This window comes from Bos indicus, chromosome 16, assembly GCF_029378745.1.
Source record: "Bos indicus isolate NIAB-ARS_2022 breed Sahiwal x Tharparkar chromosome 16, NIAB-ARS_B.indTharparkar_mat_pri_1.0, whole genome shotgun sequence".
Lineage (NCBI taxonomy): Eukaryota > Metazoa > Chordata > Mammalia > Artiodactyla > Bovidae > Bos > Bos indicus.
This window is the reverse complement of record NC_091775.1, coordinates 38,337,778-38,352,787: the sequence shown is the minus strand read 5'-3', so window position 1 is coordinate 38,352,787 and position 15,010 is coordinate 38,337,778. Positions and strand designations below refer to the sequence as shown.

The 15,010-nt window shown below is 38.9% G+C and overlaps 2 protein-coding genes across 6 annotated transcripts in view; one reads left to right on the top strand and one right to left on the bottom strand.

Annotated features, from left to right (window-relative positions):
* The window catches only part of FIRRM (FIGNL1 interacting regulator of recombination and mitosis), a 50,854-nt gene extending 42,867 nt beyond the window's left edge, over window positions 1-7,987 (bottom strand). For all 3 annotated transcript variants that reach the window (XM_070768124.1, XM_070768126.1, XM_070768125.1), the window contains exons 1-3: window positions 7,776-7,987; window positions 1,923-1,962; window positions 631-719 (exon numbers count right to left, since the gene is read on the bottom strand). In XM_070768124.1, the coding sequence (XP_070624225.1) occupies window positions 631-719; window positions 1,923-1,962; window positions 7,776-7,979 (333 nt within the window). In that variant the 5' untranslated portion in view covers window positions 7,980-7,987. The remainder of the gene's footprint in view (window positions 1-630; window positions 720-1,922; window positions 1,963-7,775) is intronic.
* METTL18 (methyltransferase 18, RPL3 N3(tau)-histidine) lies at window positions 7,983-10,447 on the top strand. Of its 3 annotated transcripts, none has more exons than XM_019976858.2 (2): window positions 7,983-8,121; window positions 9,066-10,447. In XM_019976858.2, the coding sequence occupies exon 2, from the start codon at window positions 9,278-9,280 to the stop codon at window positions 10,397-10,399; it is 1,122 nt and encodes a 373-aa protein (XP_019832417.1). In that variant the 5' UTR covers window positions 7,983-8,121; window positions 9,066-9,277; the 3' UTR covers window positions 10,400-10,447. The 3 variants fall into 3 exon arrangements, with proteins under 3 accessions (XP_019832417.1, XP_019832416.1, XP_019832418.1); XM_019976857.2 differs by having other exon boundaries at window positions 8,096-8,201; XM_019976859.2 differs by lacking the exon at window positions 7,983-8,121 and adding an exon at window positions 8,680-8,762.
* The last annotated feature ends 4,563 nt before the right edge of the window (window positions 10,448-15,010 follow it).

Genomic DNA, 15,010 nt, shown 5'->3' with positions numbered 1-15,010 from the left:
TCAAAGCTACACTTAGAAGTCCATTCTAATAAGAGATAAGTTATCACACAAAAATATCTCATTTTGTCAGCAAAGTACCTTTAGTTCTCATAATAAAAAAAAAAGTAATGACTCTGCTTTTCAGAGAAAAGGTATACCACATATATCTAAAAAGTAGCAATGCAGTGGTGAATTTGATGCTTCCTCTTAATTTACTTGATTTTACCAATATTCCAGCCATTTTTATTCTAAGGCTGCTTTGATAAATTCTAGCTTCATTTTTCCAGACAATGAAATTTAACAATTATTAATAAACTGTACAGAAAAGATACAAAAAGAGACTTAATTAACTTCATCATCCATCCCAATTTTCAATGAATAGCTTTAAAAATTACAAGAGGATTTAAAATTAACTACAAATAATAAAAATTCAATTAGTAAAAAATCCATACTCTCCAAAAACATAAGTTGTTTATTCACCTAACAATCATACTAACACCATTATATTCTCACATGAAATCATTTTTAACTGTTTTATTTGTATTTCAAGCATGTGATACATTAAGAAATTAAGAATAAATGGCCTAAAACTGAGGATACATTTTACTAGCCTTGATAACATGTAGATTGATTAAGATAGTAGTACTATACCTTTGGCAGCACTTGTGAAAAGAAAGTCTGTTCCAATGTCAGGTGGTTCATATGAGGTAAAAACATTTCCACAATAATTTTCAGAATTTCTATAAAAGAAAATAGTAATATATTTTCTAACAATATTAAGTCACATCAGCCAACAAAGATTACTATCCATTCCCAATGCAAGCATATTTAAGTACTACCAACCAAAAGCTTTGAACAGTTTCAAAATGCCATAGTCTATGTAGAGAAACTATTAACAATTAAATAACCTGAAATAATAGCAAAATTAAAAAAAAAAAACAAAACAACCCAACCTATATGTCCAGTAATTGAGGATTAGTTAATGGATGAGGTACATCTACTGAATAGGATCTGTGATCATTAAAACATTTGTTAGAGATTATGTAAAACAATGATAAAATGTCCACAATACTTTAAGCTAAAATGAAAAGAGTTTCAAATGGTATAATTCTAATTTTAATATATATATAAACATGTATATACAAAGAATAATACACAGATAAGCTAGCAGGAACATACAGAATCAAGATGAGGATGTCTTAAGCCAAAATCTGAAATATTTCAGATTCATAATTGTTTTATTATTCTGTTTTTCTACATGTTAACAAATTTTCTATACTGAATGTGCATAACTCTTAACCTCAGGATAAAAAAATAACTGTTACTTAAAAAAAATTAGACTCCATATGCCCATATGCAGCACATAGGTTCAAGATTGTAAGCAAATTCCACAATCAAGTGAAACGTAAATAGAAAAGAACTCAAAATATATGGGGAAACTAGAAAGGACAGTCTTAATTCTCTACCTCTTTTTCTAAGTAAATAAGTAAATAACATCAAGTAAGAGTAGTGAAGACAGATGAGGTTAAAGTCAACTTTTCCAAATAACAAATTAGTCATGCCTAAACAAGCAGCTTTTTGTAACTTAGAAAGTATTTCCTAACTAACACTACACAAATAAAGAGGTTGAGGGTTATTCAGTAGACTGCAAATTATGTTTTTTATAGGTCTAACCAGCTTAACAACTAATATTTAAAATGTACATTGTGCTTATTACACGTTATCAAATAGAACACTTTTGGTATCTATGCAGACTGAAATTTAAAACTTTTTAAGTACTATAATTTGAGGTAATTGGTCATTTTAACTAACTGAAGATAACAAAAGTTGTAACCGTACAACAGGAAGAATAAATTCAAAAGGAATATGAAACTGTATTGAGATGTGGGACTTAAGCTTTAATGACATCAAAGCAATCATACAATTAAGACAATTTTACTTACGAATATGCTCAATCCAATTGTCAGAATGCTGATACATAGAGTAAAAAAATTAAGGGAGAACTAGTATTATAGTATTAAGATGTTCAATATCACAGTAATCCAAGTCTATGCCCTGACCAGTAATGCTGAAGAAGCTGAAGTTGAATGGTTCTATGAAGACCTACAAGACCTTCCAGAATTAACACACAAAAAAGATGTCCTTTTCGTTATAGGGGACTGGATTGCAAAAGTAGGAAGTCAAGAAACACCTGGAGTAATAGGCAAATTTGGCCTTGGAGTACAGAATGAAGCAGGACAAAGGTTAAGAGAGTTCTGCCAAGAGAATGCACTGGTCATAGTAAACACCCTCTTCCAACAACACAAGAGAAGCCTCTACACATGGACATCACCAGATGGTCAACACTGAAATCAGACTGATTATGTTCTTTGCAAGCAAAGACGGAGAAGCTCTATACAGTCAGCAAAAACAAGACCGGGAGCTGATTGTGGCTCAGATCATGAACTCCTTATTGCCAAATTCAGACTTAAATTGAAGAAAGTAGGGAAAACCACTAGACCATTCAGGTGACCACTAGACCATTCAGGTGAGCTAAATCAAATCCCTAACGATTATACAGTGGAAGTGAGAAACAGATTTAAGGGACTAGATTTGATAGACAAGAGTACCTGATGAACTATGGACGGAGGTTCATGACATTGTGCAGGAGACAGGGATCAAGAACATCACCAAGAAAAAGAAATGCAAAAAAACAAAATGGCTGTCTGAGGAGGCATTACAAATAGCTGTGAAAAGAAGAGAAGAGAAAAGCAAAGGAGAAAAGGAAAGATATAAGCATCTGAATGCAGAGTTCCAAACAGCGAGGAGCAATAAGAAAACCTATCCCAGTGATCAGTGCAAAGAAATATTAGAAAACAATAGAATGGGAAAGACTAGAGATCTCTTCAAGAAAATTAAAGATACCAAGGGAATATCTCATGCAAAGATGAGTTCAATAAAGGACAGAAATGGTATGGACCTAACAGAAGCAGAAGATATTAAGAAGAGGTGGTAAGAATACACAGAAGAACTGTACAAAAAAGATTTTCATGACCCAGATAATCACGATGGTGTGATCAGTCACCTAGAGCCAGACATCCTGGAATGTGAAGTCAAGTGGGCCTTAGGAAGCATCACTATGAACAAAGCTAGTGGAGGTGATGGAATTCCAGTTGAGCAATTTCAAATCCTGAAAGATGATGCTGTGAAAGTGCTGCACTCAATATGCCAGCAAATTTGGAAAACTCAGCAGTGGCCACAGGACTGGAAAAGGGCAGTTTTCATTCCAATCTCTAAGAAAGGCAAAGTCAAAGAATGCTCAAACTACTGCACTATTGCACTCATCTCACATACTAGTAAAGTAATGCTCAAAATTCTCCAAGCCAGGCTTAAACAATATGTGAACCGTGAACTTCCAGATGTTCAAGCTGGTTTTAGAAAAGGAACCAGAGATCAAATTGCCAACATGGAAAAAGCAAGAGAGTTCCAGAAAAACATCTATTTCTGCTTTATTGACTATGCCAAAGCCTTTGACTGTGTGGATCACAATCAACTGTGGAAAATTCTTCAAGAGATGGGAATACCAGACCACCTGATCTACCTCTTGAGAAATCTGTATGCAGGTCAGGAAGCAACAGTTAGAACTGGACATGGAACAACAGACTGATTCCAAATGGGAAAAGGAGTAAGTCAAGGCTGTATATTGTCACCCTGCTTATTTAACTTATATGCAGAGTACATCATGAGAAACGCTGGGCTGGAAGAAGCACAAGCTGGAATCAAGATTGCCAGGAGAAATATCAATAACCTCAGATATGCAGATGACACCACCCTTATGGCAGAAAGTGAAGAACTAAAGAGCCTCTTGATGAAAGTGAAAGAGGAGAGTGAAAAAGTTGGCTTAAAATTCAGAAAATTAAGATCATGGCATCTGGTTCCATCACTTCATGGCAAATAGATGGAGAAACAGTGGAAACAAGTGACAGACTTTATTTTTGAGGGCTCCAAAATTACTGCAGATGGTGATTGCAGCCATGAAATTAAAAGATGCTTACTCCTTGGAAGGAAAAGTTATGACCAACCTAGACAGCACATTAAAAAGCAGAGACATTACTTTTCCAACAAGGTCTGTCTAGTCAAGGCTATGGTTTTTCCAGTAGTCATGTATGGACGTGAAAGTTGGACTATAAAGAAAGCTGAGTGCCAAAGAATTGATGCTTTTGAACTGTGGTGTTGGAGAAGACTCTTGAGAGTCCCTTGGACTGCAAGGAGATCCAACCAGTCCATCCTAAAGGAAATCAGTCCTGAATGTTCATTGGAAGGACTGATGTTGAAGCTGAAACTCCAAAGTATGGCCACCTGATATGAAGAGCTAACTCATTTGAAAAGACCCTGATGCTGGGTAAGATTGAAGGTGGGAGGAGAAGGGGATGACAGAGAATGAGATGGTTAGATAGCATCACTGACTCAATGGACATGAGTTTGAGTAAACTTCAGTTGTTGATGGACAGGGAGGCCTGGCGTACTCCAGTCCATGGGTCGCAAAGAGTCGGATACGACTGAGCGACTGAACTGAACTGAGTAAAATATTCACTACTGAGAATAGTGTTTCAAAAGACCTTTCTTGAAGTCTAAGCAATGATAATAAGAGACTAAGATGAGACTCAAATTACTGGCTTAATTTTGCTTTTAAAAAACTAATGCTTATTAAGCTAACAAACAATAGAATGAAAATACTTTAAGGAAGTATTTTCAAAATGCTCTAGGATAAACTTATCTCTTCGAACTATATGTAATTATGACATATTTCTGACAGATGAGAAACAGTCCATAATAATCCATGGTTTCTGAAACAAATTTATTTCTCCTTAGCACTTCTATAGTACTGTATCTACACCTGTCACCAATCATTTTCTACTTTCTTTTCATGTTATTAGCATATCTATCTTATCACCTTATCAGACTGAAACTCTTCTGCAAATAGGAGCTTACAAATACATGATAATAAACTATCCTATATGCACTGTAAAAGTTAACAGTAATCACATTATAAACTATACACTTTCAAACCATTAAGAATAATTGTTAGGAAGTTTTTACTGTAAAAATAATATAAGAATTATTAAAGCATGTGTCAATCAGAAAAATTAAAAAAACACAACCCCATCACAGTAATATAAGTCATTCTTTTTCTGAAATCTTACTTTGCAACTACATATCTTACAGCAGCAATCAAAATGAGGCATGGTCACTAACTCATTTTAGTTCAGTAGAACTAATTTAGTTCAAACTGGGCAGAATCTGCCTCATGTATAAATTTTAGGAAAGGTAAAAAAAAAATTTAACCTCTTCCAAAATTTAAACTTCAGTTATGATTATGCAGACATGCAGGCAAAGACTGAAAAATAACATGTAAAATGCAAAAGATAAAAATAATAACGTTTGGGTGACAGAACTGTGGATTTATAGAAAATATCTTTCATTTGTTAAAAGTGCTGTAGTAAAACCAAAAGCTGAAAAACAAAATTATATAATGAGACTTCAGGCCATTTTAAAACATGACAAAATTTTTTAGCCCTTCACTGAATGCTTACTATATGCCAGGAACTATTCTAAGTGCTGGAGACAATGCAGTGAAAACAAAATTCCTGCCTTTATGAACTTTACAGTATAGTGAGGAAAAGCTAAAAGGAAACAAAGTAAACAACATAATTTCTATTAACGATCTGACTGCTCTTTAGAAAACTGAACAGAGCAATGTGGTAAGTATTACTGACTGGGTTTGGGGAAACCACCTAAAACTGAGGGCTCTGAAAACGGCTTACCTGAGTAGCTGACATATGAGCTGAAACCTGAATAATGAGACCTACCAAAGACTGGAAGAAGAGCTACATGGAACATCAACAAACATGAAGATCCTAAGGTAGGTGACCTTCATGTATCTCTGGTTAGAATGTAGTGAGCTAAGTAGGAGAGGACAAGGCTTAGAATATGAGGAGACCTGAAAGTAAAAGTTTAGATTTTATTCCTAATTTGTTAAGAAGCCTTTGTGGTAAGGGGTGCCTTAAAAAGGAAATGACATGTTTTTCAATATGAACTTTTTTGGGGGAGACTATAAAAGGACATGAGTAGAAGCAAAAGAACTATTAACTACAGCCCAGATGAGAGGTTATGGGGGTTTGGAGCAGTGGCAGGAAATGGGGATGATGGATTCAAAATACAGTCTGAGGGCAGAAATGAAAGAACTTGATTAAAGGTTTTGGCTTGTGAAACCGTTTAAGAAGCCTAGGGGTTTAGTTTCTTTCAAATTTTGAGATGAAACTTAAAATTTCATCAAAAGAACAGGTTTTGGTTCTTTTGAATTTTAAGTTTGAGATGAAAACCAGGAGGGAATGTTGACTTTTTTGGGGGGGGGGGGGGGATAAAAATTTTTACTTTCAATTACTGAAATCCCCTATAAGCTTGAGGGGGGGGGGGGCGGGGGGAGAGGAACCATTCTCTTTGTTCCCCCTAAGCCTAACACCCGGCCTGCTATGTATTATGTACATTATAAAAGTTTTTGAGGATAAGGATGGCTATTAGCTGCAGAAATCAAAAATCTTTTAGGACAGAAATTCCGTATCTGCACAACAACTAAGAAAGGGCTTTGGCACTGAAGTGGGATTTCTTTGTGACAGTAATATCTACATTTGGCTTTATCTGTAAAAAATTATTTGTGCAGTGTTCAGAATTTCTCAAGTGAAGGCCTTGTTTTTGAGTGCAGTTTTAAGTTTTCTGTGCTCAAAGCTGTTAAAAAAAAAAAAAAGCTACCCTTTAACGTGAAGGGCTGCTGCTGCTGCTAAGTCACTTCAGTCGTGTCTGACTCTGTGAGACCCCATAGATGGCAGCCCACCAGGCTCCCCCGTCCCTGGGATTCTCCAGGCAAGAACACTGGAGTGGGTTGCCATTTCCTTCTCCAATGCATGAAAGTGAAAAGTGAAAGGGAAGTCGCTCAGTCGTGTCCGACTCTTAGCGACCCCATGGACTGCAGCCTACCAGGCTCCTCCATCCATGGGATTTTCCAGGCAAGAGTACTGGAGTGGGGTGCCATTGCCTTCCCCCACACGAAGGGCTAGGCCTCCACATACATTTACAACCAAAAAGGGATTCAACTACTAAACGGTCTGCACCTGAACAAAAGAGTCATTAAGTACCTCAAACGCAGCACATGAAAGCCAATTAGTAAACGAAGCAACTTCTCACCAGCAATAAACCAAGAAGTTTGAAAACCGGACAGGAATAACATTTGAATTTGCTTAACATCTTTTACAGACCTGGCAGCATGGCAGAACTACGTCCTTTAATTCGATTCTCAAAATAGTGGAGGAAGGTATTCACTATCACCGCCCATTTTAGAGATGAGCGCTCGGAGTATCTCGCTCTCCTCTACTTCATCCAGAGTCGGCTCACCTTACAGCTCAAGGCTAAGTTCCTGTCTCCCCCGCTCTCCACCAAGCAAAAGTAATGACACTTAACTGCACATACAGAGCAACTTGAAGGCTCAGAGGAGTGGAAGAAAACGCCATATCCACTGCCGAAAACCATTGTAAGAACACCCGAGAGCCCTCCGAATGCCAAAGCCAAGCGTGACTTTGGCCTCAGCACCCACGGCTCTCGCTCGCCCTTCATTTCCTCGCTTACTCATCTCGCTGTCAACAGAGAGCGGAGAAGGTTGAAGCCGCATGGACCCAGCAAGGCCCAAAAGCCGGTTAGATGAGACAGAAAGTTGGAGACCGGCCCCACAGCCCTCTCCAGGTGGAAATGACAGTAAAGGATATAAGGAGCCGAGGCAGGACAGACGGCAGTTCCCGGCGGCATAGTTCCTCCGGCCAGCTACTTATTTCTTCCAGTGGAACCGCGCTCTCCGGGACAGCGCGTTCCTGAGACATGCTTTCGCCCAGCACCAAAGCTTCAAAACACTCCCGCCAGAACCAAGACCGGAAACTCCCACCGTCCCGGCAGGCCTTGCGAACCAAGACCATAGAGAAGACAGGGCGCCGCTTTCCCTGGTGAGCCCGGGCCCCGCACGACTGGGAAGAAAGCCGGGCTTGTCTGGCCTGGGGAGGACTCGATTCACTGGTGCACGTTTCCGGTCTGGCGAGTCTGGCCGGCGTTCTCCGCGAGGTGAGTCGGGAGTCTGTCGGGCGGTGAGCATCTCCAAGTTTGGATCGCTGTCAACGTTGCTTTGAGACGCTGTGGGGGAGGTGAGGGCCGAGAGTCCCCAGATTTACAACCTTCCATCCCGTGGGGCTTTTTGGTTGCACATCTGGGGTTGGGTTTGACCTGGGCATGCGGCCAGGAATGACTACAAGTCCCGCGGTGAAGTGGGATAGAAACAGGCGCCGTCCTACCCACTTAATATGTTGACCCTACTTTATATCTTGTGTAATGGGGCTAGAGACCCACCTGTCAGAATTGGTGTGCAGATTGAACTGACGGTATATATTAAGTGTCTAGCACAGTAGATACAGAGAAGACCCTCTTGATTAAGTTGCTTCCATTTTCTACGGGCCTCTCCACACGGTTCAGTACCCTTATTTTGTGTCAAGCTAATCTTTACTAATTACTCCAGAGTCACCTCACTCCCAGTACACTTAGGGCTGCTGATCTCGGCTAAATGTTTGTAGTTAGGTCATTTGGGTTAATTTACACACATCAGCATACCTGTGCATGTTTTTAAAGGGATGCTCATTGAGCAAGATTCAATCTTGAAGTCCTGTTACATGAAACGGTAACAGACTGAAGAGATTCTGGCAGTTTAAGAGGTAAATATTATATGTTTGGGCAGGGTCGTGACAATCGCTAAGCTGATCATTTTCTGCTCGAGAATTTCGGACTGTATTGTTTTTAATTGTTGCTACTGCTGCTGTTCTTTTGTTCGTTTTTAGAGTTTATTATCTTCAGCTTTTGAACCCTGAAGGCTGTGTGTGTTTCCAAATCTGTCTCCCTCTCTCTGCACAGCTTTCATAGAAAAGCTGTTGGTGGGGGAGGGTGGAATGTTTAGTATTAAATTTAAATGAAATGTGTCACTTTGCTTCTTAATAACAATTTTCTTTTTTTTTCTCTAGAGCTGCACTGAAAGAAGAGCAAAGACCTCTTGAAAGTCATTTGGAAATAGCTCTGAATATTTATAACTGTATATGCAGCTAAAGAGAAATAGACCTTCAGCAAAACTAACAGAATAATTAATTGAGGCAGGTTTATATGTGTGTCATCAGTTTTATCCAGAAGTTGAAGAAGCTTCCTTGAAGTTTAACGTTTGTGTGCATTTTATGAGAGAATGACTTTTCAATTTAATTTCACTATAGAAGACCATCTGGAAGATGAATTAACATCTCTTGGAGATGGAGCTTTGGCCCTACATTCTTCAAAAGAATCTTTAGTCTCAGAAAGACAAAAAGGTACACACAGAGACAAAAAATGTTCCACAGAACAATCTGACTTGCTGCAGGACCATTTGTGGGAACATAAGTCAGAGAGAAATGAGGCTCCCTCTCAAGACCCAGACAGCTCATTTGGTGCAGCTAACAGTTCAAGTAACTTGGAACCACATGAGGAAAAGCCCTGCTTGAAAGTTGCCAAAGAGCATGCTGTGCCTAAAGATTTAAAGAAAGTGTTAGAAAATAAAGTCACAGAAACATTACCAGGTCTCCAACATGTTAACATATCAATAATGAAAACCACCTTGTTGAAAGAGAACTTCCCTGGAGAAAATATCATTTCAAAAAGCTTTTCTTCTCACTCTGACCTGATTTCAGGTGTTTATGAAGGAGGCTTGAAAATCTGGGAGTGTACCTTTGACCTCCTGGCATATTTGACAAAGGCCAAAGTGAAATTTGCTGGGAAAAAAGTGTTGGATCTCGGTTGTGGATCAGGGTTGCTCGGTATAATGGCACTCAAGGGAGGTGCCAAAGAAATTCATTTTCAAGATTATAACAGTGTGGTGATTGATGAAGTAACCTTACCTAATGTAGTGGCCAACTCGACTTTGGAAGATGAAGAAAATGATGTAAATGAACCAGATGTGAAAAGACTCAGGAGATCAACAGTAGCACAAGAGCTATGTAAATGCCGCTTTTTTTCAGGGGAGTGGTCTGAGTTTTGTAAGCTTGTACTGAGCAGTGAAAAACTCTTTGAAAAATATGATCTCATTCTTACTTCAGAAACGATTTACAATCCAGATTATTATGTTCCTTTGCACCAAACATTCCTTAGATTGTTAGATAAAAATGGACAGGTGCTTTTGGCCAGCAAAGTACATTATTTTGGTGTGGGTGGAGGTACTCATCTCTTTCAGAAGTTTGTAGAAGAAAGGAATGTATTTGAGACTAGAACACTTGAAATAATCGATGAAGGACTAAAGAGATGCCTAATTGAAATGACTTTTAAGTACCCCACTTAATGTCCACTGAGCGTCCTAAGTGAAATAAACGGAATAACTAAAACCTTATTTTGAATGATTTCTGATTTCTATTATTTCTGAAATTATTATGTTTGTTTAATTTTGTTTAGCCAAATAAGAGACCAACTATATTAACACTTTACTTGTTGGTGAGACTGAGAGAACAGTGTTTCTGAGCATTTGAAGAGATTTCCTAGGAAGTAATTTTGTGAGAAAGTTTTCTACTCTCCACTTTAATTCTATTTAACTTTTCTACCACCTTTAGCATATAAATTTGCCATTTCTTACTTCACATTTGAATTTCTTCGCAGACTTTGTCAGTTTCTGTTCCCATGGAGTGCCTGGTCAATCACCATGCTTTTCACTTTAAAGGCATGCATGTGTGCTAAGTTGCTTCAGTCATGTCCAACTCTTTGTGACCCCATAAACTAGCCTGCAAGACTCCTCTGTCCATGAGGTTTTCCAGGCAAGAATCCTGGAGTGGGTTGCCAGGCCCTCCTTCAGGGGATCTTCCTGACCCAGGGATGGAACCCACATCTCTTACCTTTCCTGCATTGGCAGGTGAGTTCTTTACAACTAGAGCCATCTGGAAAGCCCAAAGGTGTACATATGCATTACTGAATGGTTCTGAACCTAAATACTAGATCAGAGGTGTTAAGTAACTAGGAAGAGGTTTGGGCTTTTAAAATATTCATTTATCTTATATAACAAGAATCAAAATGCTGAGCAGTTGAATTCACACTGAGATGGAATAGATAAAGGGGAATCATGATAGTATAAAAGTGATACAGAAAGCTTACAGTGCTTGTAGCCCTTTTGTAGCCAAGTAAGTAGGAGATCCTAGGGTCTTGGTAGGAAAAAGAATAGGAAACACAATTTCAGACTCTAAGGAGTAAAGATTCTTCATTCTTTAAGTAATAGGGAAGAGAAGAAGAGATAAAGTATTTTTTATTTTAATGCAAAATTTTTCACACTTAACGTACCTGAAATTGGAATCTATACCTTACTATTTATAACTGCAATGCTAGAGATCCAGGTTAAATTTCTGGGTCGGAAAGATCCCTGGAAAAGGGAATGGCAATCCACTTCAATGTTCTTACCTGGAGAATTCCATGGGTAGATGAGCCTGGCGGGCTACAGTCCTTGGGGTAACAAAGCGTCGTCTACGACTGAGTGACTAACATTTCATTTTTCAACCTTACTATCTATAACTATTGTGCCACTGGCAGTCTTTATTGTCTTTCTTGGAGGTAACTAAAATAATGGTACAACCTGGATTCAATGAGATGTGATAGTCACAATGTCTGTTAATTAGGCAGTTTGTCTACTTGTTGCTGAATTTTTATAATCTTACAAGGTATATATCATCCATATTTTAATAATGATCATAATAGCTAACAGTTTTCAGCATTTACTATATGCAGGGTAGAAGGGATTTACATACACTGACATTTAATATTCATAACAGCCCTGAATTATAATTACTGTCTCCATTTTATAGATAAGTTGAGACTCAAGAAGGTAATTTGATCCTTATCACAGTCCTCATATTCAGAACCTGAATCTGAACTAAAGTCTTTTTTTAAAAGGTGGTGAAGATTTACTCTTCACCACCCCAGTGCTCTTAACCGTGCCTTACAATGCCAAATATTTTAGGACCCTTTTATTATTCTGAAATGAAAGCCACAGTTAAACTTATTTACATGCATGCTTAGTCACTTCAGTCATGTCCAACTCTTTACAACCTCCTGGACTGTAGCCTGCCAGGGTCCTCTGTCCATGTGATTTTCCAGGCAAGAACACAAATGGGCTGTATTTTTATTTTATTCTCCAGAGGATCTTCCCAACCCAGGGCTAGAATCTGCATCCTTTAATGTCTTCTGCTTTGGCAGGTGGATTCTTTACCACTAGTGCCACCTGGGAAGCCCCAACTTATTTACATACATCATTAAAAGAATTTTTTTTGTAGTCATAATTTTTCCAGTAGTCATGTATGGATGTGAGAGTTGGACTATAAAGAAAGCTGAGCGCCGAAGAATTATGCTTTTGAACTGTGGTGTTGGAGAAGACTCTTGAGAGTCCCTTGGACTGCAAGGAGATCTAACCAGTCCATCCTAAAGGAAATCAGTCCTGAATATTCATTGGAAGGACTGATGCCTAAGCTCCCATACTTTGGCCACCTGATGCAAAGAACTGACTCATTGGTAAACACCCTGATGCTGGGAAAGATTGAAGGCAGGAGGAGAAGGGGACGACAGAGGATGAGATGCTTCGATGGCATCACTGACTCAATGGACATGAGTCTGAGCAAGCTCCGGGAGTTGGTGATGGACAAGGGAAGCCTGGTATGCTGCAGTCTGTGGGATCGCAGAGTCAGAGACAACTGAGTGACTGAACTGAACTGAAACATAAACCCCTAATGCATTTATCATGTGTATATATGTGTGTGCATATATATATATGTATAAACCTATAATATGAAGAAAGTCATTTATAAACAAATAATTTGTGTTCCTTCAGGTAAATGCACAGGTATAGCTGGTGAGAAAGTATGTAGTAGTAATATGTTTGTACTTAAGATATGGTTACTGTCAATGTCACAGCTACAATTCCAGACCCACCTACTAGATAAAGCAGAATAGCCCTGACAGCAGGTTTGGCTATTTGAGGAGGTACAAAGCATTAGATGAGAGTCCCATGACAATGGTCAGCATCAATGATTTTGAGACAAACAGGTATCTCTCAGTTCTCTGTGATGAATTAGACACCCAAAGAGATGTCATCCAGGAGGCTTCTCCAGAAGTAGAAGAGACACAGCCCTGTATAGGGGCTCAGGGAACAATTTCAGCCCCAAGGGAGGCAGGCCTAGTGAAAACAGCAGGAGTCAAAACAGAAGCCCAGTCCTGGGAACTAGATAATCCTGGGCATTAAAGATAATTCTGGAGGTGACCGCTGATCAGGAACACATCTACCTAAGATAGCCGGCAGCAAAAGAGACTGGAGATAAAAGCATGGATATAAATCCAAGAGAAGAATGCATAGCATAGTACACTTTGTCATGTAAATAGTTGAATCATTTAAAGAAGCATCTATTAATATGTCAAGACAATGAGTTTTGGAGTTCAATACTTGGGTTAAAATTCAGTTTCCCCAACTAGAAAGCAGGGTTTGTAGTAGTATCTCTCTAAGAGAATTCTTTTTAAAAATCATTGTGAATATTGGGAACCTTTCAGGGAGTTTGGAGTTTCAGAGCATGAACCACCCATTCTTGTATTTGTGCCTTACAATAAATGCTGTACTTTACCACACACACACAAAAACAACCCAGCAACTTAGTACTGAGCCTTTATCATGGTTCCTTCAACATGATTACTATGGATAAATGGAAATTATTATGTTCATGAATTCTCGTAGTATTTAGTCACCCTGTTTTCTCAATCAAATAGGAAGCCTTTTTCACTTTTGTTAAAAATTGGGTTTGAGACTTTACAGTTTACAAATCCCAGTTCAGAACTTGGAGAAATAAATAGATTGAAGAACTTTCACTGCCCAAGGCCAACCCTCATTCTCTCCCTCCACAGCCCTGCCCCCTACTTCACCTTATTTCTAAGTTGTCTTTTTCTTTTTCTTTTTGACTGCTTTGGCATTACAGAGCATTAAGGATGAGGAAGAATGCATGTTGGAAATCTGTTTCTAAAAACTCAGTCACATGCAAGATGTGTTCTGCCTTCAGTTCAGTTCAGTTCAGTCGCTCAGTCATGTCCGACTCTGCGACCCCATGAACCGCAGCACGCCAGGCCTCTCTGTCCATCACCAACTCCCAGAGTCCACCCAAACCCATGTCCGTTGAGTCAGTGATGCCATCCAGCTATCTCATCCTCTGTCGTCCCCTTCTCCTCCTGCCCCCAGTCCCTCCCAGCTCTGGGATGTAACTTCTAGTGGGAGAAGCCACAGTACGTTTATCATAGTTAGTCTCTCACAATGCCAGAGCTGCAAAAATGGAGTCTTTTATAGCACAGAGAACTTTCTCTGCTGGGCTGCACTCAAGTTATGATGGTAATTTTGAATTGCACTTTTACCCAAAGAAAAAATTTAATATCAGCAAATTCAGTGCAACCATAACACAGAATGAGAAGTTCAGGAAATTCTGGCTGAAGTGTAAGCAAAGAATCAAGGTTATGTTGTCACATAGGTTTCTTTTTATTTCTTTTTATTCAAATAGCTATTCATTAAGCTCTTATTTAACTTATATGCAGAGTACATCATGAGAAATGCTGGGCTGGAAGAAGCACAAGCTGGAATTAAGATTGCTGGGAGAAATATCAATAACCTCAGATATGCAGATGACACCACCCTTATGGCAGAAAGTGAAGAGGAACTAAAAAGCCTCTTGATGAAAGCGAAAGGGGAGAGTGAAAAAGTTGGCCTAAAGCTCAACATTCAGAAAACTAAGATCATGGCATCTGGTCCCATCACTTCATGGGAAATAGATGGGGAAACAGTGGAAACAGTGTCAGACTTTACTTTTCTGGGCTTCAAAATCACTGCAGATGGTGATTGCAGCCATGAAATTAAAAGACGCTTACTCCTTGGAAGGAAAGTTATGACCAA

Coding starts and splice junctions, on each gene's coding strand:
- METTL18 (XM_019976858.2), top strand. CDS start 9,278: ATGACTTTTCAATTTAATTTCACTATAGAAGACCATCTGGAAGATGAA.